Source organism: Pleurodeles waltl, chromosome 9, assembly GCF_031143425.1.
Source record: "Pleurodeles waltl isolate 20211129_DDA chromosome 9, aPleWal1.hap1.20221129, whole genome shotgun sequence".
NCBI classification, from domain to species: Eukaryota; Metazoa; Chordata; class Amphibia; order Caudata; family Salamandridae; genus Pleurodeles; species Pleurodeles waltl.
This window is the reverse complement of record NC_090448.1, coordinates 699,138,159-699,165,009: the sequence shown is the minus strand read 5'-3', so window position 1 is coordinate 699,165,009 and position 26,851 is coordinate 699,138,159. Positions and strand designations below refer to the sequence as shown.

At 46.7% G+C, this 26,851-nt stretch overlaps 1 protein-coding gene across 1 annotated transcript in view; it reads left to right on the top strand.

Moving 5' to 3' along the window:
• Positions 1–26,851, top strand: part of ATG2A (autophagy related 2A) — a 2,189,461-nt gene that overhangs the window by 56,736 nt on the left and 2,105,874 nt on the right. The window contains exon 5 of the mRNA XM_069207806.1: positions 15,753–15,915. Coding sequence (XP_069063907.1) covers positions 15,753–15,915 — 163 coding nt within the window. The remainder of the gene's footprint in view (positions 1–15,752; positions 15,916–26,851) is intronic.

The following is a 26,851-nucleotide window of genomic DNA, read 5'->3' as shown; positions in this document are numbered from 1 at the left end:
CAAGTCTAGAGAACTCTTGTTTATTTGTTATCCTAGACTTTGAGTTAAATAGTTCGTCATTGCCTTCTCCTGTGCCTTGAGGCGTAAGTTGACATTTTGGAACATGATACCATTCAGAAAACTGAATTAAAATAAAGCCATTTAAAGAAGATAATTGCCTTATCTTTTAAACTTTAGCAGAGAAATATCTGGGACCAAAGAAGACTAAGTTGTATGGGGGTTTTCTGAATTTCATTTGATCTTGTGGACCTCCTAAGTGTGGGGAAATGAGGGTTGGGATTGAGTGTCTCAGATACTTAATTGAGATTTTTAAGTTGTTTTCGATGGACACCTGGTATCAGGTCTTAATAAACCATGGTCGAGCTTAACACAAACTGTTTTGATTAGGAACAGACTTGGACAGGAATGTACCTTAATTTATCTCTGATTTTAGTTTAGAGGATCTTTCCACATATTTGTAGAAGTTGAATTCCCCCTAAATTGGGTGTGGTGAAGTTTCAAATCTTACTGTAAGTTGATTTCTTAATTTTGTTGGATTTGTTTGCTTATTGTCCATCTCTTACTGGATACAGGCAGCTATTTTAATCATGTGGTACTCATAAAGAATAAAAGCAAAATTATGATTTTGTTTTTAGAATAGCACCTTTAAAGTTAAACTTTTTTTTTTAAACTAATCCAAAGTCTCCCACTAAGTTTTAATTAGTACAAATTACTTTCATGATTGGGTTTCTGCTAATATGTCAGGGTTTGTTAATACTCAAAGTGTAGTTAATCATGTATAAAGTATTGCTGAAGGTTTACATCAGATTTATATTAATACTGCTGATGAATGGAACATTGGCCAACAGAAGATGATGTTTGAGAGTAAAATCCCTTCTACTTTGTATTGAGAGTGTCAGACCCTATTGGGGGGGGGGCAGTGCCGGCACCAGCAGGGGCTACTGAACCCCCAACAGCGGGGGTTTGTGAATTTTTGACCTTGGTTTCCTAGGGTGGACCCTACTATGGCTCTTTAAACTGACTTATGGACACCTTTTTCTGTATTTGAGTCCAAGTGTAGTGAACAAGAGAAGTCAGAGGCTTCCTAGAGTGGTTGTTTGAAGGTAGAGTCTCTGGTACTCAGTCAAACAGACACAATAAATAGCCCAGTGTTGACCAACCCTGTACCGGTCCTAGTGAAAAGAGAAGTAGTTAAATCATAACTAAATGGAATACTGCACACAATAATGAGGGTCTTAGTATATGATGTTACAAATTACATCAAGATTGTCAACATCTATAGTTCTCCGCCTAAATACAGAGTTCTAGTGGCAAAGAAAAGATCAGCGCCTCAGCCAGTGGGAGAGTAATTGTCTGCAGCAACCCTGCATCCAGGATCTTTCTGCTGAATGAAGGATAGCAAGCAGTCCTTAGTGACAGTTGCTCGCTTTTAGCTATGATGGTCAATGGGGCTCTCAGCAATTTGTGTTGCTGTTGGGCTTTGCAGGACTCCTAGCACATTGGGGCAGGACAGGTCTCTCTGTTCATGTTGCAGTGATGCTGGATGGCACGCTCTCGCTTTGGGGTTTTATATACTTCCTGCAGTTTACTACATGAACCACATAGGAGACTAGATGATCGCTTGTAGCTTGGTCGGTGCTGGTTACATTCCTGTCAGCAGGTCTGCTCTTCTGGGTTTTTCAGACTCCAGGGCCATGGCTTTTCCTCTTCCGGGCACACTCCTTTTCTCTCTGATTGGGCAGGCTTCTAGTGCTAGACAGACCTGCAGCTCTCCAGTTATGTTGCAGTCTTAGAGGTGTCGTCACTTCTTGGAGACTTGTTGTCAGACTGACACTGCCCTTTGGTGTTAATGGCTCCTCAAGTACTCCCTTTCTTGGTCAGGGAGAACTTGGAATTGGAACAAAGTGGGATGGTGCGGGTCCCACGTTTATACTAATTTTCCAGACAGGGGATATTGATTCAGTCCAGGAATTGGTTTGTGGTGGTTTATTTTTAAGTTTAGTCTTTTGGTGCAGTACCGTCACAGTCTTTGTGCAAGATGCTCTTACAGCAAGTTATGATGATGTTTGCATCGAAGAAGGAGTATCCAAAACATGAGCACAGTGGAGTATGAATACTCTACACCGGACTGTCACCAAGTTACTTGAAGTAGCATTCAGGGAAAGATAAAAGGGGTAGGTCTTGCCAGGAAAAATCCCTGCCTCTTAACAACCGAATCTGCTTATTCACCCACAACCCCTACCATCAACTAAACGGCAGTACTCAGAAAAAATTAATTAGCATTCCCATGCTTAAAGGTCCTCATAGAAATGACAGCTTTGACTCCATCCTCCCATGCTTCGTTGTCTAAGGAGTTTCCTTTCAGCTCCAGGAGTGCAGGCAATACAAGTCCACTTTCTGAGAAAGCTGTCTTGCTTCCCGGCATCTTCTGTTATGTGAAACTGGGGGGCTGTCCAAAATGGATCATGCTTACCTCAGCAAGCATACTCGCACAACACATGGCGTCTTGCTTCTATTCATGCCTCCCACAGAAGCACTCAATATGTCTATGGGATGCCAGCATAGGGGTGTGGGTGTCCCATGTAAGTGTCACTTCACAAAACCAGTATGCTGCCATCACTGCTTTATGCCAACAAGACAAGGACAGTAGTTTCTTATTGAGACGGAGAGCAAGCTTGCTGCCCCCCCCCCCCTTCATGTCAAGGAATAGGTTCTGGATCTCAGAATCTTTGTGGGCAGACACACTAAATTAGCATGTTGGCTTGGCCGAGCAACAATTCAGGATACCAGTTTTACACACAGTTGGGACACTATGAGCAGGCGTACATACCTAATTACAGTGCAAGGGACATGCTTGTCCCAACTGTGGGTTATTTGTCATGCATTTGTTGGGCTGTCGCTTCAGTGCGTTCTGTGGATTTTTTTTTTATATCTGGCCCACATTCCCTAATATGTGACTTTGGTTTGATAAGTATTAAATGTAGGGTATTCTAATGTTTTATCATTTCAAGAATGTGATCTCAGTGGCTCACATCTATCTTTTCTTCTGAAAACTTAAGTTCACAAGCTGCTATCTTATTTTATAGTTTGCTTTGTAAGGAATTAGTTAACCAGTTTGTGGAAATCATGGGGTACTATGTTTATCTTGAGGTATATAAGAAGAAACTCCTCTCCTTGTTCACGTACCAATTATTGCTTCTTGTGAATTTAGTCTTTAGGGAGAGAATCAGGAGGTTGCTATCGCCCATTCTGGCTGCTTATCTGTACTAAAGAATCTTGTTGCACAGCTCAGTACCCGAATTAAAGCTGGTAAATGAAGTGGTGCTCTCATTGAGTATTAGGGTGTTGGATCTTGTTAATACCAACAATCAGCTCCTGGCGATTTTTAAAGACCAAGAGTCCCTTGTTCCTTCTCCCATAAAATTTCACCCTCCTTTGTTTATCTGGGCCTTGTGCACCTGAGGCTTCACATCGGGATGTTTCTGACAGGGGAGCTTCTTTGTTACCCCCTTTGGGGGTGGCCCTTAAGGCCTTCATGGACGCCTTGGGTCAGCCCATTGTTTCGGGGCCTGTCAGACAGGAGGCCTCCGAATTATGTAGGCCTTCTAGTTTAGTTAACCTACAAAGTGGTCCTTTAACTGCCCCTGCTGATGCCCCTTCTATTGTGTGGAATCATCAGCCAAGGGAGGGGGGGGGGGGGGGTGCAATACAGGTGATCCACCTTAGATGGGCTGTTGAACCTTGCCATTCCTCCTCTATGTGGGCGACGCTGTCCTTATGTCCATGACCGCACTAGGCCTCTAACGGCTTATAGATTCTTATGTTAATTTTATAAAGGGTCTGGTTTTGTCAGTGAACTCCTTGAAATCATTTACGATGGCGATGGGGGTTAAGCCTTCTAAGGCAAAGAGACCTCATTATCATAAGGCAAGAATTACCCAGGTCAGTTCTTTTTAACTACCTGGGTATCCTGTTTGATGACAAATCCTCTTGGGGTCCTGCCCTGCAGTCCAAGAAACTTGCCTTAGCCAGGCTGTGTGATGGGGTTTTGGATTTTAGTGCAAGGGTCAAGAGGAAACTGGTCAGTTTTGTCCTACGTCTATAAAGCAAGTTGTCTCTCTGTTACCAGTTATGGAAGTGATCTCTGGGGGTACTGAGATTGTGGTTAGATACAACTAGAGCAAAATAGGTTACTTAGGCGGCTCTTGGGTGTTCCTCAGATTTAGCTGACATTTGCCATGCATGAGGCGCTTGGTTTGGATTATATATCAGACCTTACTGTTCTGCCTGCGGGATCTTGACCCCGCCTGCTGCCATGGTTTTTGTGACTTCCTTACCGCCACGAAAACCATGGCGGTAGGCACTATCAGTAACAGGGAATCCCTTCCCTGTCACTGGTAGGGGTCTCCACCACACCCCCCTTCATACACACACCCTTTTCCCACAAACGTCCACGCATGCATACATCCACTCACACACACCCGCCCCCACTTTCAAACATACACGCAGACACACAGTGACAAAACGCAACATATACACACACACTCACACCTCCATACGTGCACTCTCATCCAACACGCAATACACACTTGCTCACACAAACATACACCCCCCCCCCCCTGTCAAAGACCCGACTTACCTGTGTTCAGGGGGTCCTCCGGCAGGAGACGGGACGGGGTGCTGCTGCCACCAGCAGAGTCTGCCAGCAGAACACCGCCAGACTGTATTATGGGTCATCAGCACCACCTTACTGGCATGGCCACAGCCGGATTTCCGCCATCCTTATTGCGGAAATACGGCTGTGGTCATAATACGGTGGACATCTTCTAGCCGCGGCAACGGACTTTTGGTGCCGTCGCCGTGGTGGTAGGCGGTTTATACTGCCATTGACAAAATGAGGGCCTAAGTCTTCTTTTACATCCTTGGGTCGACCCGGTCTTTTTCTGCAGTCAGCAGATATTGTCAATGACTAGTATTGGTGGATTAAACACACCTTTGTAGCGGGCCTGTCTGCCATCAGAAAGGGATCCGAACTTGGTAAACAATCTGTTCGGGACTACTGTTTGATCAAAACTGTCAGTCTCATAGAACCTTGTCTACCCTGGGTGAACAATACTTACCATTGTCAGCTTTTATCCAGGTTTAGATTCAATTATTTGAATTGGTAAGTTTCCCCAACGGTTGGGCTCCAGACGGTCATTTAGGCCCTTGTGACTGTTCTAAAATCTCAGCACAATCTAATTTGCACATTATGTTCTGAGGCCTAGATACATAGCCAAGACAGAGTTTTTGGTCCCCTTCTTAGAAAGGCTCAGTTTTCCAGGCCAGCTATGCCTTTTGTAAGCCACGTTGGGTGATATCAGTGTTTGTGTAAACATGTGTTCCTAAGCAATGTTGTTAAGGTCCTTGGGGCCTGGCCTGAATCTGTGTTTTATATTGTTTGCACATTTATATCTTGATTTCATCACATGTATAATTTGTTTTTAATGTGTTCCTATCCTGTTTTTATGTTGCTTTGTATGTCTCATGGTTATTTATTTAAGCGAATACAAATCTTATATTACTACTTGTCCATCTTGTTTTCTCGTTTGTCCCTTCCTTGGGAATAGCCTCTTTACAATCCTTTGACTTGGCTGACTTGTATCCTTCCACTGCTCACCTCTGGGAACTCATTAAGAGTGCATGCGTTTTCCAGCTCTCTTCTTTGGAACCTATTTTTTTGTGGGAGGAGAAGAACACAATGTTCTCTGTCTTGCTTACACCCTCAAATTGAAAGCTTTCCCTCATTTGCTTCTCTCCCACTTCTCCTTGGTCCCCCAGTCTGCAGTATTTTTTTTATTTTTTATTTTTTATGTTATTTTTATTTTTAATGAAAGGACTAGCAGCAAATTGCTGACTGTTTACACCTGAAGTACTCCGTTATCTAATTGAGTCTTTTTTCCTGCAGACAATTTTAAACACAGCTGTTTCATTAATTATAACCGGTCTTTTCTTCGCTGAAATGAAGCGTTGGTAATACAAGCCTAGTTTGTATGGTTGTGCAACATGTGCCAGAAGATGTCATATAGCAGATTCAAAAACAGTTTGAGAGCTCTACTAAAAGCTAAGCTGGGCCCTTTGAAGACGACAGAGGGGCAGTATTTGAACCTCCGCACTTAGGCGGTCATTCTGACCTTGGCGGACGGTGGAGGCCGTCCGCCAAGGTACCGCCGTCAGAACACCGCACCGCGGTCAAAAGACCGCAGCAGTGATTCTGAGATTTGCCCTGGGCTGGCGGGCGGCCACCAAAAGACCGCCCGCCAGCCCAGGGCAAATCAACCTTCCCACTAGGATGCCGGCTCAGAATTGAGCCGGCGGAGTGGGAAGGTGCGACGGGTGCAGTTGCACCCGTCGCGTATTTCAGTGTCTGCTAGGCAGAAACTGAAATACTTTGTGGGGCCCTCTTACGGGGGCCCCTGCCGTGCCCATGCCAGTGGCATGGGCACGGCAGGGGCCCCGCGGCACCCCCTACCGCCATCCTGTTCCTGGCGGGAGAACCGCCAGGAACAGGATGGCGGTAGGGGGTGTCAGAATCCCCATGGCGGCGGAGCGCGCTCCGCCGCCATGGAGGATTCTGACGGGCAGCGGAAAGTCGGCGGTACACCGCTGGCTTTCCGCTTCTGGCCGCGGCTGTACCGCCGCGGTCAGAATGCCCGGCGGAGCACCGCCGGCCTGTTGGCGGTGCTACCGCCAACCTCCGCCATGGCGGTAATTACCGCCGGGGTCAGAATGACCCCCTTAGTGGGAACCACTCTGACCCTTGCAAATTCCTAGTGAAAAATAGTACCATCACAGTCGTTATTGTTTGTGCTTGACATCAATAAATATGATGAGACCCTCAGCAGTGGTTTGTTATTGAAGAGCTCTTTCTTTGCAGCTTCTCTTTTCTGCCTTGACATTGAGGGATTTGTTACTGACTATCCGTGGGTGTCAATGGCCTTTGCCTTCAACAAGCAGTCATCACTGCACCATAAGATCAGCCTCCAATATAAAGACCACCGATTTAAGAAGGCTCTTACTCCTTCAAAGAAAGGCAAAAAGTGTAATATCCTTTAGCAAAATCAACTCCCTCTGCTCCAAGAGACATACAGGATGTTTCTGTGCAGGCCGGGTCTCCCTTTAAGTACGGGCATCTCAAGGTTCTTTAACAACGCATGAACACCCAGAAGGAAACAAAACATATTTCTACTTTGTGAAAGGATGTTTTATCTCCTTGGGTCCATTTTAAGGTATGACTTAAAGATTTTACTTTTTAGATTCTTTATAAAGTAGCAGATTTGAGAATGTTACAAGGAAAAAACACAGTACTATCCTACATTCTCCACATGACTTATTGGACTTCCAGTGTTCCTCACTAAAAGTATTTTTGGCTGCTATCACTGCTTATCTTAAATGCCACTCTTATACATATTTTTTTAAGTAACCAGTTGAATAAAACGCTTCTAGTTGCCCCTCAAAATGTTCCCTCCTGTGAAGAGTCTACTTCTACTTGGAAACTGAATATTGTCCTGCCTAAAGTGATGGGCTAGTACAAAGCACACTAGAGCTTACTGAACACTACAATCTCAAATTGGCAAACATTCCAGAGAAGGTACCTCCTCTGCGCCTCAAGAGACAAAGAAACTGACTATTGCACTCATGGTTCAACCAAAACCTGAACTTGGAGAGGAGGCGACTGGCTGAGTGATTATGGAGAAAATAACCTTCCACTGTGATCACTAACTCCTCCTCTCAGATCTGTGAAGCCTTCTCTACCTTTTTTGAGGAGAAAGTAATGAAAATTGCAGAATCTGTTGCAACCAACACTGTAAGGTTTTCGGATCAGTGCACCAACACATTACACATGCTGCACAAATCTATAGCAACAGTGAAAACTCAAACCTGCAACCACCCTGCTATAATAAAAAATTAGGCCACATCAAGCAAATTCAGAACTAGAAATGAAGAATAGATTTGCAAAGTCATAGCTTCCATGAAATCATCCTCCCACTTCAGTGATCCAATCCCCTCTACAATCTTAAGTAAGCAGTCATCTAGTCACACCCCTCTGGACGAAAGTGATACCAGACTGTTTGAAGGTGGGACAAGTGTCCCCTCTTGAAGAAGCCAGGCACTGATCCAACCGACCTAGCTAATTTCACCCAGTGTCTAATGCCCCCTTCTTCACAAACTTGTTGGAAAAACGTGCTTACAAACAACTATGTTAACAGTTCATCCTACTGGACAAGTACAGAACTGGGTTGAGCTCAAGTTACAGCACAAAAACGGGCATCATAAACTTCATGGATGATGCACTTAATACTCTTGGCCTGGAATGAGTCGTGCCTTCTCATCTACTTGACCTGTAATCAGTGTTTGACATGGTTCACAAAAACTGCCTGTTAGAGATGCTCAAAAGCAAAATGAGTTTGTCTGTAACCGCTCTCATTGTTTCACCTCCTTTCTACAAAACGGACAGCAATTACATATTCATGTAACTGTGGACTGAAATCATAAAGCAAGTAAACCTGTCATACCACATGTATGGAGATGACCCCCAGCTGTACCTGAATATTTCCTCACAAGAAGGTATCACTTGATTCAATGACTCACTCCCCTGCCCCCACTCCTCCTCTGGTGTATTAGTCCATCTTTGTTTGTTGATAAGGGTTTGAGATCCTCTTTCTTTCCATTGTTGTGCCTTACTCGTGTTCAGTTACCACAGTGACTGTCACCCCTGAGATGTCCACCAGAAACGGGTCAAGTTCAGCATAAGTCTAGAATAGTCGAAGCTACTGGTTAGTTGACTTGCTACACTATTTGTATGTCTTCACTGTGGCTCCTGGCATTTTTAAGTGCAGGGGGAGTACTCTCTTTTTCTTTTAACTGTGTGGATCTTTACCATCGCCTTCATCTTCCTCCAAGGCCCCTAACACACTTAGTGGACATCCAGTCTTCCCTGTTGTTGTCTCCTCCGTTAGTCTTTAACTACATTTTCTGGCAGAGTTAACCATGCTCCTGAAAATTATTTTCTACAAGCACAGTCTCCCAGGCCTACCATACTCCCATTTTACCACGGGTTGCAGGATCTAGGTCCACTGCTTCACCCTGAGCCCTGATTTCCCTCCCCCTCCCTTTAATGACTCCGTCTCTCCTGTTTGGGTGGGAGGCATGGGAGGGCACACTGACAGGCCACTCTTCCCTTCTTGGGCCCTGCATCCACTGCAGGCCTTGCTCCTTCTTGACGTTTCTTCTGTCTTGGATATGGCCTACACTTGGTAGATGTCTCCCCTTAATATCCACTGGGTCTCAAGGTCGCTTTTGTTCTTAGGCCGCCTCTAGCCCATCTCCTTACTTCTCAAAATCCTGTAGGATTTAACAGGAGCTCCGGAAGCTTCCGTTCAATTAGTATTGTCTGCCGCCTTTCTTGGTCACGCCCTGTTTGCTAAATTACGAGCAGTGGAACTGTTTAATTTAAGTGAGCAGTGTCAAAATACTTATAACATGCACCATCACTTGCCGTATTGTTTTCTTTTTTGTGGGAAGAAAATATGAAGAAGAAAAAAATGTTTACTGCAGTGTCAAAATTAATTGACTCTGCCTTGCATTTGGGGACTCAAACTCCTAGATTTGTTAGTGAAGCAGTGATAAAATTGACTATATAGTGATTTGTCTATGCACCATTCCATGCTGTATTGGTTTATAGTCAAAAGCTAAAAATGTGATTTCAGTGTATTTTCTTTCAATACAAAATAAGAAAAACAGAAATTGTTGCCTCCTATATCCTTTGCAAATTCATTTTCAAAATTGAAAATTTGATTTATTGAAAGGGGCAGAAGTGTGTCCTAGCATAGTGGTTGTTGCCTGTCTTACTGCCTTTCACAGCAACAAGGCCTGCAAACACCCTAATAAAGGAAATCTTACTATTCACCTCTCTGTGCCTTTCTCCTCATCTTTGAAAAAGCAGCCTATGAAGACCACCAAATAAAGCAAGCATTAAGACACCTCGCATCATAAATGACTGCTTGACAGCTCAGACTTTTTGGTCTCAATCACTAGTCTTTCCTTGTCTCTTCGGCGGCAAGAGTTCTATCCTTTATAAGCAGTGGCAGTCCATCACTTTTGACCTGTGATTCTTGGATCTGGTAAAGTATGGACACCAGTTGGCTATGCACAAAACCCCTGCAGATCGCACTGTGGAGAACCACAATCGAACACGTACAGCTCTTCTATACAGAGATTCTATCCATGCTCCAGAAAGTGGCCCGGAGCCCGTACCCAAACCTCAGTGAAGCCAGGGGTTTTACTGCAGGTTTTTCCTAGTCAAGAAAATATTGAGGGGAGTAGCTTCCCATTCTGGATCCTTGGCTGCTCAACAAATACTTGATTATACAGTCTGTCAGGGTGGTGACTCTGCCAGAGATGATGCAACCACTACCAGAAATGTTTTTTATGGTTTTACTAGATCTGCAAGATACCTATTTTCATATCCCATTCTCCACAAGCTGCGCACCCACAGGCATTGCAAGTACCTTAGATCCTGGTGTCACTATAATTTCAAGGTTCTGCTCTTTGGCCTCAAGTTTGCATCAAGGGTCATAACAAAATTGCATGACCTCAGTGATGGCATTCCTGCAATGTCTTACACATCAGGTCTTCCTGTACATAGACATTTTTCTGGGTGTGGCCCTTTTTCATGGCAGTAACAGCCATGCAGGAGTAAACAAGACTGTTCACTGATCGCCCATTTTGTGTCTACAATTGTTCACCATTGCCCCTCATGCTGATAGTTCTCAGAAAAGCCAAAATAGAACTTTGCCTGCTAATCCTTATAGATCCGGTTTAAGCTCACCAGAACGTATGCATAGATCTGCACCTTTCTGTGTCTCTTCTCATTCCCTTGGGCACACTAAACAATCTTCTGTTTGTGGATAACATCCGGTTTCTCCATCACAATCCCGCTTCCCTGAGCTTCTAGGCCTGGCACCTGTACACATAAAATTGACTCCACTACACATGCCACTGGGTTGCTTAAATATTCTGCTCAGGCCAGAGCTCCATCTACTGTTAAAATTTACCAATCCAACTTGAAGCTTTTCTGGTTCTGGTGCCATGTTAAAGATTCACGCTCGGTAATTGAACAGCCACACCAAATCTCACCCTGTTTGGTGCAGCTAGCCCAAACAGACCTCAAGAACGCCGCCATCTGTGTTGCACATCACAACCGTTTCAAGGTTTAGATTATATTTTGAATGTGTTGCTCTACTCAATGATTTAGGAGTTTGAGTGCTTTTCAGTGTGTTTCTGGGTATTTGGGCTTTGGCCCCTGAGTGTAAATGTATTGCCCTCTTCAACCAGCTTGTGGCAAAACCTTTTTGGGAACATAAATTAATCAGATATCAAGTATGTGGGGCAGAAGACATCTCTACTGTTGGGGCTTACATCCACTGGAAGACTCAGTGAAATTAAAAGCGTTAACCATTAAACCTCCTTACTTGCCTGTCCGCAAAGATATTGTGTGGACTAATACAAAATTTATACCTAAGGTGCCTAAGTACTTTCATCTGAATAAACTAATCTCAAGTCATCCATTCAAAACCCTTCCACATGTACAGAAGGGCTTCTGCTCTCCCTGGATGTTTCCAAATGCCGAAGTTTATATCGACTGCATTCTTCAAGTCGGACCAGCTTCCACAGAGAAAGACTCTTGCTTTCTAAGAAGGGAATAATGAGGAGGATCTCATCTGATCTTATTTTCTGACACTCTAAAGCTGGTTGTGCCCAATCCTAGACAGTAATGACTCTTCGTCAAGGGGATTAACAGCCAGAGCAGCACTCTGTGCTGAGTTCCCAATAAAAATACATTTAAATATCTTATGAAGAGGAAGATGGTGTTGTAAATTAGATTTTACCTCTTCTCAGTGCTAGATATAAAGGACAGATAATAGCATAAACCTCTAGCCGAGAGGTGAAGCTGTTTCCGTACAAGTTTTAAAACTATTGCACACGTTATGTTTTTATAAAGTTACGAAAGCTTTGAAGTTTCAACATCTGAAACCTTGCCCCCTGGCAATAGTGAACAATGATATGGAAGCTTTGAGAACATTTTGCATGAATGTCAAAATGCAGTGCTTACTTAAATTGGTTGTTGTGTTTCTTAACCTTTTGACAATATTCCTATTAAAGGAAAAAACGTTTTCTTTTCTTCTTTACTGTTTTTTGTTTTAAAGTTGCATGGTTTGTTCGAAATTCAAATATTAATATAGATTATAAATATTAAATAGATGCATTATTAAAAGACTACTTCTGAAACATCCCTCTCCCTTGTTCGGGGACTAATCTAAGCATGTAAATCTACGACAGATAATGCTGGATACATGCTTTTATAGGTAAGCAATGTTTCTTCTGCTGGAATGATCTAAGATCTTAGAGACCTTATATTTTGTGTTTCCCTGAGAGCTACGACAATCACTAGGTTGGTTTTGATTGAGATTCTGGGAGCGAATACCGTGCTTATCTGGATTGTTATGCCCATATTACATTTTTGCTGGTTACACTACCAGCATCCAGTTTGAGTGCCTTCATTAGATTAATACTTTTCAGGTTGGGTTGCTGTGAGTGGATATGCTATACTCTGAATTAGATACTGACCTCCGGTTGATTTTATGTTGATTAGATGACAGGGTCTGATTGTTTCCCTTCATGTTGGACTGCTAATATACAAATAGTTTCTTTCAAGCGTCCATAGACTATTGAGTTTCTGAACTGTGCTGCTAACCAGAACCTCAGTGCTTATGCTCTCTCTGCTTTAAAATTTGTCACTATAGGCTAGTGACTCCATTTACCAATTTCTGTTGGCACACTGGATCCCCCCCCCCCCCCCCCCCCCCCCCCCCTATAAGTCCCTAGTATATGGTACCTAGGTACTCCGGGCATTGGGGTTCCAGGAGATCCTTATGGGCTGCATTATTTCTTTTGCCACCCATAAGGAGCTCAGACAAACCCTTTCACAGGACTGCCACTGCAGCCTTCGTGAAATAGCACACACATTATTTCACAGCCATTCTCACTGCACTTAAGTAACTTATAAGTTACCTGTATGTCTAACTTTCATTTAATGAAGGCTAGGTGCAAAGTTACTGAGTGTGAGGGCACCCTTGCACTAGCAAAGGTGCCCCCACATATTTCAGGGCCAATTCCCAGGACTTTGTGAGTGCGGGGACGCCATTACACGCGTGCACTACATATAGGTCAATACCTATATGTAGCTTCACAATGGTAACTCCGAATATGGCCATGTAAGGTGTCTAAGATGATGGAATTGTCCCCCCATTCCAAATCTGGTATTGGGGAACCAATTCCATGCATCCTGGGGGTTCCACCATGGACCCCCAGTACTGCCAAACCAGCTCTCTGAGGCTTGCACTGCAGCTACAGCTGCTGTCACCTCACAGACCGGGTTCTGCCCTCCTGCGGTCTGAGGAGCTCCGTCTCAGGAAGGCAGAACAAAGCATATCCTTTGGGAGGAGGGTGTTACACCCTCTCCCTTTGGAAATATGTGTACAGGCTGGGGAGGGGGAGCCTCCCTCAGACTCTGGAAATGCTTTGAAGGGCACAGATGGTGCCCTCCTTGCATAACCCAGTCTACATCGGTTCAGGGACCCCCAGTCCCTGCTCTGGTGTAAAACTGGACAAAGGAAAGGGGAGTGACCACTCCCCTGTCCATCACCAGCCCAGGGGTGGTGCCCAGAGCTCCTCCAGTGTGTGCCAGACTTCAGCCATCTTGTTTTCCAAGGTGTGGGGGACACTCTGGAGGCCTGAGTGGCCAGTGCTAGCAGGTGACGTCAGAGACCCCTTCTGAGAGGTCCATACCTGATAAGGTAGCCAATCCCCCCCCTCTCAGGGCTATTTAGGGTCTCTCCTGTGGGTTCTCTTCAGATTTCACTTGCAAGTTTCCAGCAGGAATCCTCTGCAACTACTACTTCATCCTCTGACCTCGGATCAACCGCACACTGCTCCAGGAACCGCTGTAACAGCAACAAAGTATCCAGAAGGGCTACTTTTCCTCTGCAACTTCAGCTCCAACCAGCAGTTGCAACAGTTTCCACGGTGTGCATGCTTGGGGACTCTTCACCCTGCACCAGAAGGACCGAAGAAATCTCCCATGGAGTGGCGGAGTCACTTCCCTGCTCACGCAGGCACCTTCTAAGTCGACGATCGGTTCTCTTCGACTCCTCTCCTGGCGACGAGCATGCTCTTTGGAACACGTAGGGTGGACCCCTTTGACACAGACTGACCTGAGGTCCTGCTGTCCTAATGAGACCTTGCCTTCCCCAAGAACAGTACCCCTGGGCACTGCATAGTCTTCCCCTCCTGAGGCCTCTGTGCTTTCTTTGCAAAATTCCTTCATGCACAGCCTGGCCCAGGTCCTCCGCACTCTATCCTGCAACGCTCAACTCGCTGGGTTGTCCTCCGGTGGCGTGGGACCCTCCTTTTGTAGTGCTGCACCAACCGCCTTTGCACCTCCTTTGTCCCTGTGTCCTGGGACTCCCGAGGGTGCTGTGTGATCTTCTGAGGGCTCTCTGTGTGAGGAGGAAGAGGGGGCTCTCAGCACTTCAGAGTTGAGGCCCCCAGGTCCCTTCTGGGTCCAGACAGCGCCACCTTGACGCAAAAGGTGACTTTGCCGGAACCAAGGCTTGTTGGAGGAATCCAGCTCCAAAACTCGCCTGCATCCAACTTCTCTCCGTGGGACATCCAGTCCATCACGCAGGAGCCCACTGACATCTTCCTTGGTTGCATTTCTGCAGTCCTCGTCCAACCGGGGACTCTTCTTTTGCACCCTCTTGTGGGTTGGCAGGGGCTCCTGTCCTTCCTGGAACTTCTTCTGACTTCTGGACCTGGTCTCCTTCCTTTGCAGGTCTTCAGGTCCAAGAATCCACTGTTTGTTGTTTGCAGTCTTGCTTGGTTCTTGCAATAACTCTTATCACGACTTGTGGTGTGTCCTAAGGAAGCTTGCAGTATTTTACTCCTGCTTTTCTGGGGTGGGGTAATTAACTTACCTTTTACTGTATTCTTACTCTCCCAGCGATTTCTCTACACACTACACTTGTCTAGGGGGGAATTCGTGATTCGCATTCCACTTTCTTAGTATATGGTTTGTATTGCCCCTAGACCTATTTTCTTCCATTGCATTTTATATCATTTCCTATTGTTTGCACTATCCTATGTCTAATTACTTAGCTTATTTTGGTGTTTAGTGTATATATTGTGTATAATACTTCCAGAAGGAGTATTGCTTCTAAGATATTTTTGGCCTTGTGTCACCCAAATAAACTACCTTTATTTTTGGTAACACTGATTATTGTCTTTACTTGTGTATAAGTACTGTGTAACTATAAGTGGTATTGCAGGAGCTTTGTATGTTTCCTAGTTCAGCCTAAGCTGCTCTGCTATAGCTACCTCTATCAGCCTAAGCTGCTAGAACACTAAGACATTTCACCAATAAGGGATAACTGGACCTGGTGTGAGGTGTAAGTACCCAAGGTACTCACTACAAACCATGCCAGCCTCCTACACTTACACTGAGTTTAGATTACTATATTTGAATCACTATAATGAAAGACGAAAAGGTTTATGTTCATCACATCCAAACCAGAACACACAACTGTTCAATCACTTTCATGTTGTGCTGCACCTAAACTAGCCAAATTACTTTGTTGTATTTTCGCTTTTAGATTAGATTACTGTGACGAGGCAGTTAAAGACCCAAGTCAGGCGATTCCTGTGGATATTCATCAGCTTCCTGCCTTCGTCCATAAAATCCTGCAGCTGAGTGGAGTCCTTATACACTACGAAGAATTTTCAGCAAACCGAACTCCAACATCTCCTGTTCCCCAGGTAGCAGTGGAAACCATTGCAATGTGAACCATATTTGAAGTTAGCACGGACTTCAGTGAGCTTTAAATATTAAAGACAAGATAAATGGATTTACTTAATGTGATTAACTGACATAGTAGTTTGTCCAGAAAAGAGAAGTGGATTGATAGTGAAAGCAGCTGCACGAGACCATAGAGCTCCTGTGCACTTACCTGTAAAACACTAGTGATTAGTGAAATGCTCGCCTTTTCCTTGTATGTGATGCCTGCTTCATTGGACCTTGTTCAGAAAAAAGGGCATTGTAAAACATGACTGAAATGCATGCTGTTGCATGCATAATAATAATTAAAGATTGTCATTTTCCCTGATGCCCTTTCAACATGGGAAAGACCTGTTGAGATGGACCTGCGAGACTTATCAAAGGCTTACAGTATAGAACTTATTGTTCACTTTTTCTTGAGCAGTTATTAAGTCCTACATGTGCGTTTCATTTCCATTTAAAATTCATGCAGATAACTTTTCTTTTAGGCATATTTTCGACGAGCACTAGTTGCTGGTACATCAGGACATGTGCAGCAGAACTCCCCATTTTTCACTGATACTCTGCCAAAGGGTGGACAGAATTGTTTACAAGCCATCAGTTGAGTTAGTGTCTAAAGGTTACATTCGAAGTTGGTGTATTTGGATAAAGGATAAGCCTGATTTCACATGCACACTCCGTGTATATCAAGGACAGGAGGCGCACGTACAATGAAAAAGTGAAACATTTAAGGTCTGTAGATAAGACTATTCCAACTTCTCACCTTCTTCAGTTTTGAATGCTTACTGGTCTGTTGTGTGTCAAGCAGGAGCCATCAAATGAGAGGAGGATTCATGGGCAGGAAAAAGTGAAAATGGCAATTTCTACTCTGCCTGCCTCAATATTGTTGCCATACTCAATAATTTCTTCGCCCTCTCCTTGACTAAGGCAGCTTACTTGTCGGTTGTGGCTTTTTTTGGGTGCTCCAAGTAGTATGCCCCCACCACTAGGCAGGTATACTATAGGAAAGTACACCTACTTTGAGGTAGGTGAGGAGGATGGCTTAGGTTAACAGTTAAGTTTAGGTGTGGATATGTTTATCCTGGTGAAGCATTAATGTGGGCACCTCTTTCATGATGACACCTTCCTTGTGTTTGTGGTGATGGACTATGATTTTCTTGGTTACTTGGAGAACTTTTAGCATGGTCAGTACCTGAAATTAACAGCGCATTCATGCGGTTTTACAGCTTGTAGTGGCCCAGTATATAATCACAATTATGTTTGCTCTACGGATATGTGAGCCCATGAAGAGGACAGATAAAAACAATTACAGCAAGAGCTGTACATTAAACCCGGTTATTTTATGATAAATCCTGATCTCATGTTGGTGTCTGTGAAGGATTGATGCCTCTTTTGGCTGAATGGTTGAAACCCCTGTTATACTATGGCTAATTTGTGTATGATCTCAAGATGAAGATTGCATTTGGAGGTAAAGTGTACAGTTCAAAAGGGTACTTAAAGCTTAAATGCGAAAAATACATGCTGTGTTGCCGACAGATATGACTGATTAAGGTATGATTTCCTTGGTTGCAAAGGGAATGATTTGCTGCTATAGTGGTTATTTTATGACATAATTGAATGATATTCATCATTTATGTTGATAATGATTAAAATGTTATTACTATGAATAACTACAGTTGACTCTTGAGCCAGTAAGATCAGTGTAATCAAAGTGATATTTCCTGTTTGCCTTTGTGTGATCTTTTTAAATTGAGAAATAATCTGCCATCTAAGGCTTGATGTTATGAGACCAGTGCACTGTCTGCCCTTCCGGGTCGAATCTCAGTATTGTCAAATGTTTGTACATCTTCTTGCAAGGGTCAATATTTGGAAAACAAATGCAATGAAAGGTACAAGTAAAGTAAGAGTTGTTCTTTATTTACAAAAAATGACAGCCATTGCATATTGCACTCCCAACATAAAATTGATGTATTTATAGCCAATTGCATGTGCTTATAACTGTGCAAATTCCACAGTTTGTATCTATTTCTGTATTTTCTTGGAGGTCAGCCATCCTTAGAAAGGGATTAAGCTAGCTACTGAGTGTTTTAAAATGGCCGTAGGGCCAACAATGAAGTTTGTTTAGTATCATATTCAGTGGTGGCTCCTTCGCAATAGTGACAGAGAGTCGCCCTATTGGCTAAGAGCCAGCAGCTGAAAAATAAAACAATATTTAGTTTTGTTTTCCAGCTGCTGGCTCAGCTGTCCCAGCATGTGAAGAGGGTGCGGGGCTGGGCCATGGCAGAGGAATGGAGAAGGGGGGGGGGGGAAGAGGGAGGAGTGGAGTGAGTGCAGTAAGTTCACTTCAGTTTGGCCGGCTGTCTTGGGACCTCCAAACTGACATCCGCTCTGAGTTTTCTCTAACCCCGCTCTGCAACACAGCCATCTTGGAGAAACTGCACAGGCTCCAGTGCACTGTCTGAGCGGCAGACCAAGCTGCTCAGACCAATCCTGATGCTGCTCTCATGCTAGGTATAGCGTGGGGGAACCTGTGCTGCTTCTGGGACACCATCAGAAGAGGAGCGCGAGGCGGCCTGTGATGTCAGGTAAGGTACTTTTTTTTTTTTTTTTTTAGTCCACCACCCCCAACCCACCTGCCCGCCCTTCCCCTTGAGATTTGCGGTGCAGCTGCCGCTGATCATATTCATTTCATTGGAAACCATCCAACCTTCAACTAAAAAGTTGAACGTGCTGGGCTCTCTGCCCTCTCCAAACAACATTTCTGAAATGTATTGTTTGTGCCGGAGTCTCGAGAAACCGCTGAGCTCTTTTACCTACTAACTCATTCAACTTTTCTTCGTCTTGCCTAGGTGGCAGCTGCTTCAGTTTTACTCAACTATTCATAGTGTTTGTGGTTCTTATACATTTTCTGAATCTGGAGAGAAATTTTGTCTGTCATTATAGACCAGGAGAAGAGAGCACCTTTGAAAACACAATGTTCTTGATTTTCCTACTAAACAAACAATTTCGAGCCCGTTGCCATTATTTTACACTGTTTATTTTTTAAAAATACTGATAATTCCTATTTTGACAGCAGGGAAATGGTTCACGCAAGTAAATCAATAAACAATATTAAGACTGGAGAACTGAAGTTACAGTTAAGTAATTAATTTCTTGCATATCACTAGCAAGAGAGACAGGACGAACATAACTAAACTTTATGGATATTCATTTTTGTTGGAACAGTTATGCCCCAGGTCATATGGATTATTGTTTTCTATCCTAGATTAAGGGCATGATTTCCAGCAAAGGAGGTAGCATCTGACCTTCCAAAGGATGTATGCACTGATGTGCAGCCTATGTTGTTGTAGATCACATGCTTTGCACTATTGTGCTATCTTGTGTTGGTTTCAACATATTGCAAGTAGCCTACTTAAAGGTTTATGTTTTAGTTTCAAGAATGACTCATAATGTGGGCCTGGCCAGGAGCTTGAGTAAGACATGTTGCAAGGGACTCCCAGGCACACGGCCCCACTTCACTGATTATCCTACTGCTACAATGCCTAAAACCACCTGTGCAGTTGGGGAACTGCAAGCTCAACCAGATTGAGTGCTTTGAATGACCTGCCTGCATGGGACGGTCTCCCAGGATCACCTCAGCGACCTCCCAGGAGCTGCGGCCAGATTGTGAAGTGTCTCACCAGTCCCTGGAGCCAGGAGGCCCTCTGCTCTCCCCACTAAGGGGAGGCTGAGCAAGGGCAAGCAGCGGTACTGGAGAGATCACGGGCTGCCCACACGCCCAAAGCTTAGAATAGGCCCTGCTCTAGGGTCTGACGTGCTAATCCACATTATTGCCGCTACCGGGCCCCACATGAGAGGTCTTGCCCCAAAACACCCTCAGCCCACAACCCAAACACTCCAGTGCCTAGTGTACAAGCAACCAGGAGGTGGACAGGTGAGCAGCTTGTGGTCACTCACTGGCACCCCTGATATGGGCCCAATAGACCAAGGGAGCCCTATTTTGGAATCGGACACACTCGCCCCACAACAATGCCACCACTGGGCCCCACTGCAGAGGGAATTTGGCACCCCTCAGCAAGAACTCTAGCGGATGGCGCACGAGCGACCAGGAGGCAGACAGGGGAATGGCTCACACTCGCCTCCCCACTTAAGAATCCCGCTCATTCACGTGTGCCTCTAAAAGAAGGCCTTTCGGATCTCAGGACACAGAGCCCCCCAACCCCGGTTGGACTGGTGAAGCGACTGGGAGAATTGGGGGTGGGGGGGGTGTCACCCGTCCACTGTAGCACTACACTAGTAGACATCCCTTCCTGGGGTGTGGACAAGTGTGTGTGTGGGGTGTCAGTACCCAGATGGGAGGCCAGGGATGCCAGGAGGGCCTTCCACTTCCCCCTGGGTGTCCTGGACAGCTGCCAGAGTCATACCTACACCCCAGACGGCCCTCTTCACTCTGGCTGTTCAAACACAGACCACAGTAAGTTGAACAATAAAACAATGTGGTGAGGCCGAACTAAGATAAAATGAGTCTCGACAAGATGTTGGATGACCCTGCCATTCAGCATTCCAACACAGACTGTTTCTCAAATCCCTTGAGGCCAAATTGGATGCACAGTCCTCCAAGCTATACTTGACACGAAATGCACCCTCAAACCAAAATCAACAGTGTGGCGATTGACATCGCTTTTTTATGGGAAGACCGCAAGAAACTGCTGAAGCAAGTCTAAGACCAGAAACTGACAATGCAAGATGCCTTCACCTCTACAATCTGAGTATTACTGCACCTGGTCCAGGAACAAAGTTTAGATATACAAAACTACAAGCCTGCACCAAGGAAGCTGAAAGCATGTTGCTACAAAACAATGTGTGCATTGTGAGGTTGCCTGAGAGGAGGGATGGCCAAAGCCCCGAACCCTATCTGGAGGCCTGGCTGATCGCTGCGGTGTACAGTGGTTGCCCCAAGATGGTGCTGAGTATTGAGTAGGCCCACACGGTCCTGTGGAGAACACCACCAGGAGCGATGAATGCGAGACTGCTCAACTGTTGCAACAGAGAACAGATCCTTAAATGTGTGCAGAAACATGGCCTGTGGCACATAAGTGGAGGCAGCATTCAAATACTTTATCTGATTTACACAACGGAAATCAAAAGGCAGTGAGGCTCATTTCCATCTGTCAAATGGATGCAATGCCAACTGGAGCTCCCCTGTGCCACCCTTTCCCCTGCCAAGCTGCAAGTTGTCCGTAACAGCAAGATGCATTTCTTCGACACCCCTCAAAGTTTGATGATGGTTGGAAACCTTAGTATTAGACATATCCGATGAAACCCGCCCAAGACCATGCAGGCAAGACAGACACCAAGCGCCCCCACACAGGCTTCCCACAAACTGTGACCAAGCCCATGTGGAATAAGCAGCAACCCAGAGAGTCTGCCTTCCACTGTTCCTATCAGAAGCCTCCAAGATCATCTGTGGCGTCCCCAGGGATTGTCTCTCAGCCCTACGCTCTTCAGCGTTTACATGGCCCCACTTGCCAACATCACACAAAACCACCATATCAACATAGTATCCTACGCAGACAACACCCAGCTGATCCTCTCCCTCACGAAAGACCCTACAACTGCAAAGAACAACCTCCACAGCAGACTCCACGCCTTCGCCAGCTGGATGGAATCAATCCGCCTCAAGTTAAACACAGACAAGACAGAGATCCTCATCTTTGGCACCAACCCCTCAGCATGGAACGACTCCTGGTGGCCCACCTCCCTAGGAACCGCACCCTCACCCACCCACGCATGCATGCAACCTGGGATTCATCCTGGACTCCACACTCGGCATGACTCAGCAGGTCCACTCCATCTCCTCTTCCTGCTACAACACTCTCCGCAAGATCTTCAAGTGGATTCCCGTCGAAAACCAGGAAAACTGTCACCCACGCCCTGGTCAGCAGCCGATTGGACTACAGAAATGCTCTATATGCAGGAACAAGGGCCAAACTCCAAACGAAGCTGCAAAGAATCCAGAACGCATCCGCCCGCCTCATTCTTGATGTCCCACGCCGCAACCACATCTTCCCCCCCCCCCCTCCCCCCCCCCACCTCAGAGACCTACACTGGCTACCAGTATCTAAGAGGATCACCTTCAAACTCCTCACCCATGCACACAAAGCCCTCCACAACACAGGTCCAGCCTACCTCAATGACACTCACCTTCCACACCCCCATGCGCCATCTTCGCCCCATCAGCCTCGCCCTCGCCTCAGTCCCCCGCATTCGCCGCACCACTGCCGGAGGAAGATCCTTTTCTCACCTAGCCGCCAAGACCTGGAACTCCCTACCACTCCACCATCGCCAGACCCAGGACCTCCTGACATTCAGGAAATGCCTCAAGACATGGCTTTGCGACCAGTAGCTCCCCCCCCCCCCCCCCCCCAGCGCCTTGAGACTCTAACAGGTGAGTAGCGCGCTTTATAAATCCTCTTGATTGAATGTGCTTTGATCCTGGACCACCTGGCCCATCAGCAGTCTCTTAGGCCATCTTTAAACTCTGACACTGCAGAACACTGCACCGAAACAAAAAGCTGGGATCATGAGCATGGAGAGCCTTAATTGGGACCCCGTGGTCACCCCAAGGACTGGAGAACAATGTATCTGATTAGTGAAATATGCAAATGCTGGTTCCAGTGAATCACTTGAAACATTAGAGGCCTGGGCTCGCCCACCAGGAGACACCAGATTCTTTAATACCTTTTAAGAGGCACCACAATTAGAACAACCTCATGCAGGAACAACTAGAATCTCCCCAAGCAAACAAAATTGAGGCTGAAATGCCATGGACAGCTCCACTGCACCACTTTATGCAGGGGCACAGCTGTGTAATTAGAACCGCGTGTCTCATACATTCACCACCACCACCACCACCACATCATCTCATCCCCCCACTGCAGCAAGACCCAGTCTTGGCTCTCGCTGGCAGATTTATGTTGTGGGTACGGCAGTGGCAGCTCCTGGATATCGGGGGGAACCTCCACCCAGATGCCAGGGAATACTCCTAGTACTCCCTGGTGCATACAGTTGACAATCAATTGCATATGTTCCTGGGGGATGATGCAACAACACTATCAGTTGAGAAAGTCTGATATCTGGCACAGACAGCATCTGCTCACGATCCTGTGATTGCTGTGTAGTGAATCCACTCACGGCCTCCGATCCGCATGTGGTGTTTACTGGTGGAAGCCCTTCGAGACAACCCATTCATGCAGACATCTGGAGGCACACAGAGCAGTATTTTATACAACGCTGAGATGATGTGCTCCAGGACGGTTGAGAGGGACAAAATCAATCAATCATATTTATACAGCGCGATACTCACCCGTAAGGTCTCAAGGCGCTGGGGGGGGGGTGGGGGGTGGACGGTCACTGCTGCTCGAAGAGCCAGGTCTTGAGCCGCCTCCGGAAGGCGAGGTGGTCCTGAGGGGAGGGAATTCCACATCTTGGCTGCCAGGTAGGAGAAGGATTTCCCACCTGCAGTGGTTCGGCGGATGCGAGGGACGGCGGTGAGAGCGAGGCTGGTGGATCGAAGTTGACGGGTGGGCGAGTAGAAGGTGAGGCGACGGTTGAGGTATTCGGGGCCCTTGTTGTGGAGGGCTTTGTGTGCATGGGTGAGGAGCCTGAAGGTGATCCTTTTGTTGACTGGTAGCCAGTGCAGGTGTCTCAGCTGGGCAGAGATGTGGCTGTGGCGGGGTACGTCGAGGATGAGGCGTGCAGAGGCGTTTTGTATTCGCTGAAGACGTTTCTGAAGATTTGCGGTGATTCCTGCGTATAGGATGTTTCCGTAGTCCAGACGGCTTGTGACGAGGGCGTGGGTCACAGTTTTTCTGGCGTCGGCGGGGATCCAGCGGAAGATCTTTCGGAGCATGCAGAGTGTGAGGAAGCAAGAAGACGAGACAGCGTTGACTTGCTTGGTCATGGTGAGAAGGGGGTCCAGGATGAATCCGAGGTTGCGTGCGTGGTCTGATGGGGTCGGTGCGGTGCCCAGGGCCGTCGGCCACCAGGAATCGTCCCAGGCGGATGGGTATTTTCCGAGGATGAGGACTTCCGTCTTGTCTGAGTTCAGCTTCAGGCGCCTGAGTTTCATCCATTCTGCGACGTCTTTCATTCCATCCTGCAGGTTGGTTTTGGCTATGGCTGGGTCTTTGGTGAGGGAGAGTATCAGCTGGGTGTCGTTTGCGTGCGATGTCGGCGAGGGGGCTCATGTAGACATTGAAGAGAGTAGGGCTGAGTGAGGAGCCCTGTGGGACGCCGCAGATGATCTCGGTGGGATCCGAGCGGAAAGGCAGGAGGTAGACTCTTTGGGAGCGGTCAGAAAGAAAAGAGGCGATCCAGTCCAGGGCCTGACCTTGGATACCGGTGGAGCGGAGGCGGGTTATTCGGGTGCAGTGGCAGACGGTGTCGAAGGCAGCCGAGAGGTCAAGGAGGATGAGGGCGGCAGTTTCTCCGTTGTCCAGCAGGGTTCGGATGTCGTCGGTGACTGCGATGAGGGCGGTTTCTGTGCTGTGGTTGGCCCGAAAACCGGATTGGGAGGGGTCGAGCAGGTTGTTGTCTTCGAGGAAGTTGGTCAGTTGTTTGTTGACTGCCTTCTCGATGACTTTGGCCGGGAAGGGGAGGAGCGAGATGGGGCGGAAGTTCTTCAGGTCGCTGGGGTCCGCTGTGGGTTTCTTCAGGAGAGCGTTGACTTCCGCGTGTTTCCAGCTCTCGGGGAAGGTGGCAGAAGAAAACGAGCTGTTGATGATGGTCTGGAGATAGGGGTCGATGCTGGCGTCTGCTTTGGTGAAGATGTAATGTGGGCAAGGGTTCGAGGGGGCACTGGAGTGGATGGTGTTCATGGTAGTTTTGGTCTCTTCGGCGCTGATGGGTGTCCAGGCGTTGAGGGTGACGGCTGGGGCTGTGGGTTCCGTGGTGGTCGGTGGGATCTGTGGACCGAACTGTCGTGTAGGTCGGTGAGACGATGTGCTCCAGGACGGTTGAGAGGGACTAATTCAAGGTGGTGCTACAGGGCCAGTGGATACACACACCACTTCTGACATCAAAAAGGGGCTCCAACAGGAACTCAACAGACTCGAACAGGAGATGCGAGGCGCAAAGTGGTGAATCACCACAGATCCGTTACATCTTCGAGCACTGTAAGCCGCAAGATGTGCCCACGACGTCCCCCACCCTTAACCTGATTATGAAATGTACATTACTGAGAATAAGTTGCGAAGCAACAGGGCGAGGGAGGTGGGGGGTATGTCTACTTGCCTGGCTCCTCAAAACTGAACAAACAAAACCCTCTATTTGTCTCTCTCACGATGCAACAAGGAGCTCAAACATATCCAGGTTGAAATCATTGCTGCCTTCGTGCATATTACAAGTCCCTTCTTACTTCCCCCACAGACCAGTTCGGATTAGAGGTGGCTCAGTACTTGAGGACCTTAGACTTTCCATGCTTACCCACTCTCAGAGGTTGACTCTGGAGGCCCCCATAAAGCTGAAAGAACTCATGACGGTGATCAAACAGCTCCCGACAGGGAAAGCATCCAGTCCTAACGGTTTCTGGAACTATTTGTCAAACAAGACCCAGCTAGCCCAGAGACTAATCGCTTTGTTCTCTGATTCATTTGATTCCGGGCCCCTCCCTCTATCTGAGCGGGAGGCCTTGATAGTAGTATTTGCCTTAACACGACCAAGACTCCACCTATGTGCGGTCATACTGCTCACTATCGCTGATCAACACTGATGGGAAAATCCTGAGTAAGCTATTGGCACTGCACATTCAACAGCACCTGTCAGCTTTGATCCATGTGGACCAGTGCGGCTTCATACCCGGTTGTAACACAGTGGTTACTTTCAGTGGTTATTCCATATAGAGGACCAAGCAACACACGAGGAAGGCACCCCGGTCCTTCTCTCAAAGGACATCGAGAAAGCGTTCACTATGGTCCTCTGGTGCTGTTCTGTTTCTCCGCAACGCCACCCATATCGGTTCCTAGTATGCGGATGAGGCTGTGACACTTGTTCCCACTGCTAGAGATGGCAAGGCCACCTACCTGGCTGACCCCAACTCTGACTATTCAATGTGAAGCGGAAAGCTACCGATATCTGGTGTGTGCTACCACTGTTGCCAGTGGGCAGGACCGCCATTGCCAAGAATCTACTGCTACCCAGTGTCCTCTACTATTTTGCTTCCCTACCTCTGCTGTTACAGATGAGATTCTTCAGAGACATGGACATGTTACTCCACCAGCTGTTCTGGCAATCGGGGAGACTATTGGTGGCACTCGCCATGCTGCAAAGACCGATCTACTATTGGTGCCCTTGGGCTTCCAGCTGTGAAGCCTACCAACTGGGGACACTGCTGCCCTTGCCAATGCACTAGTTGGCACTGGGAGGCGGCAGTTCGCTGGAGTTGGTGCACACAATACAGCCCATCTCCCTGTATGAGGCAGTGGAAGGAACTGCCCGCCTACCTGACGCAGCCCCCAGGGAGATACGAGTAGCGAGGAGATGCTGACATTGATGCATCAATGGGCCCGACTGTGGTGCCATATGCTCCAGAGAACCCATCTTGGCTCAATCCACACTTCAAAGTTTTGACTGCACACCAGATTCACTGCACATGTACAGACACTCATTGTGGGAGACCTATTTTCCAGTGGCACCCTTCACACTTAGGCCACTTTCCTTGCACACACTGCACTCCTGGATGCGATTGGAAATACATGGGGCAAAAGAGAGCTTGAACTTCCCATGAACCACACATTACACACACTAACCATACTCTGGTCCGAAGGTAGGGCCATCATGGTCCTATATAGGTCGATTAGCTACCTCACTACAGAAAGTCTTGAATCGCTCAAACAGAAATTACACCAAAAGCGTAAC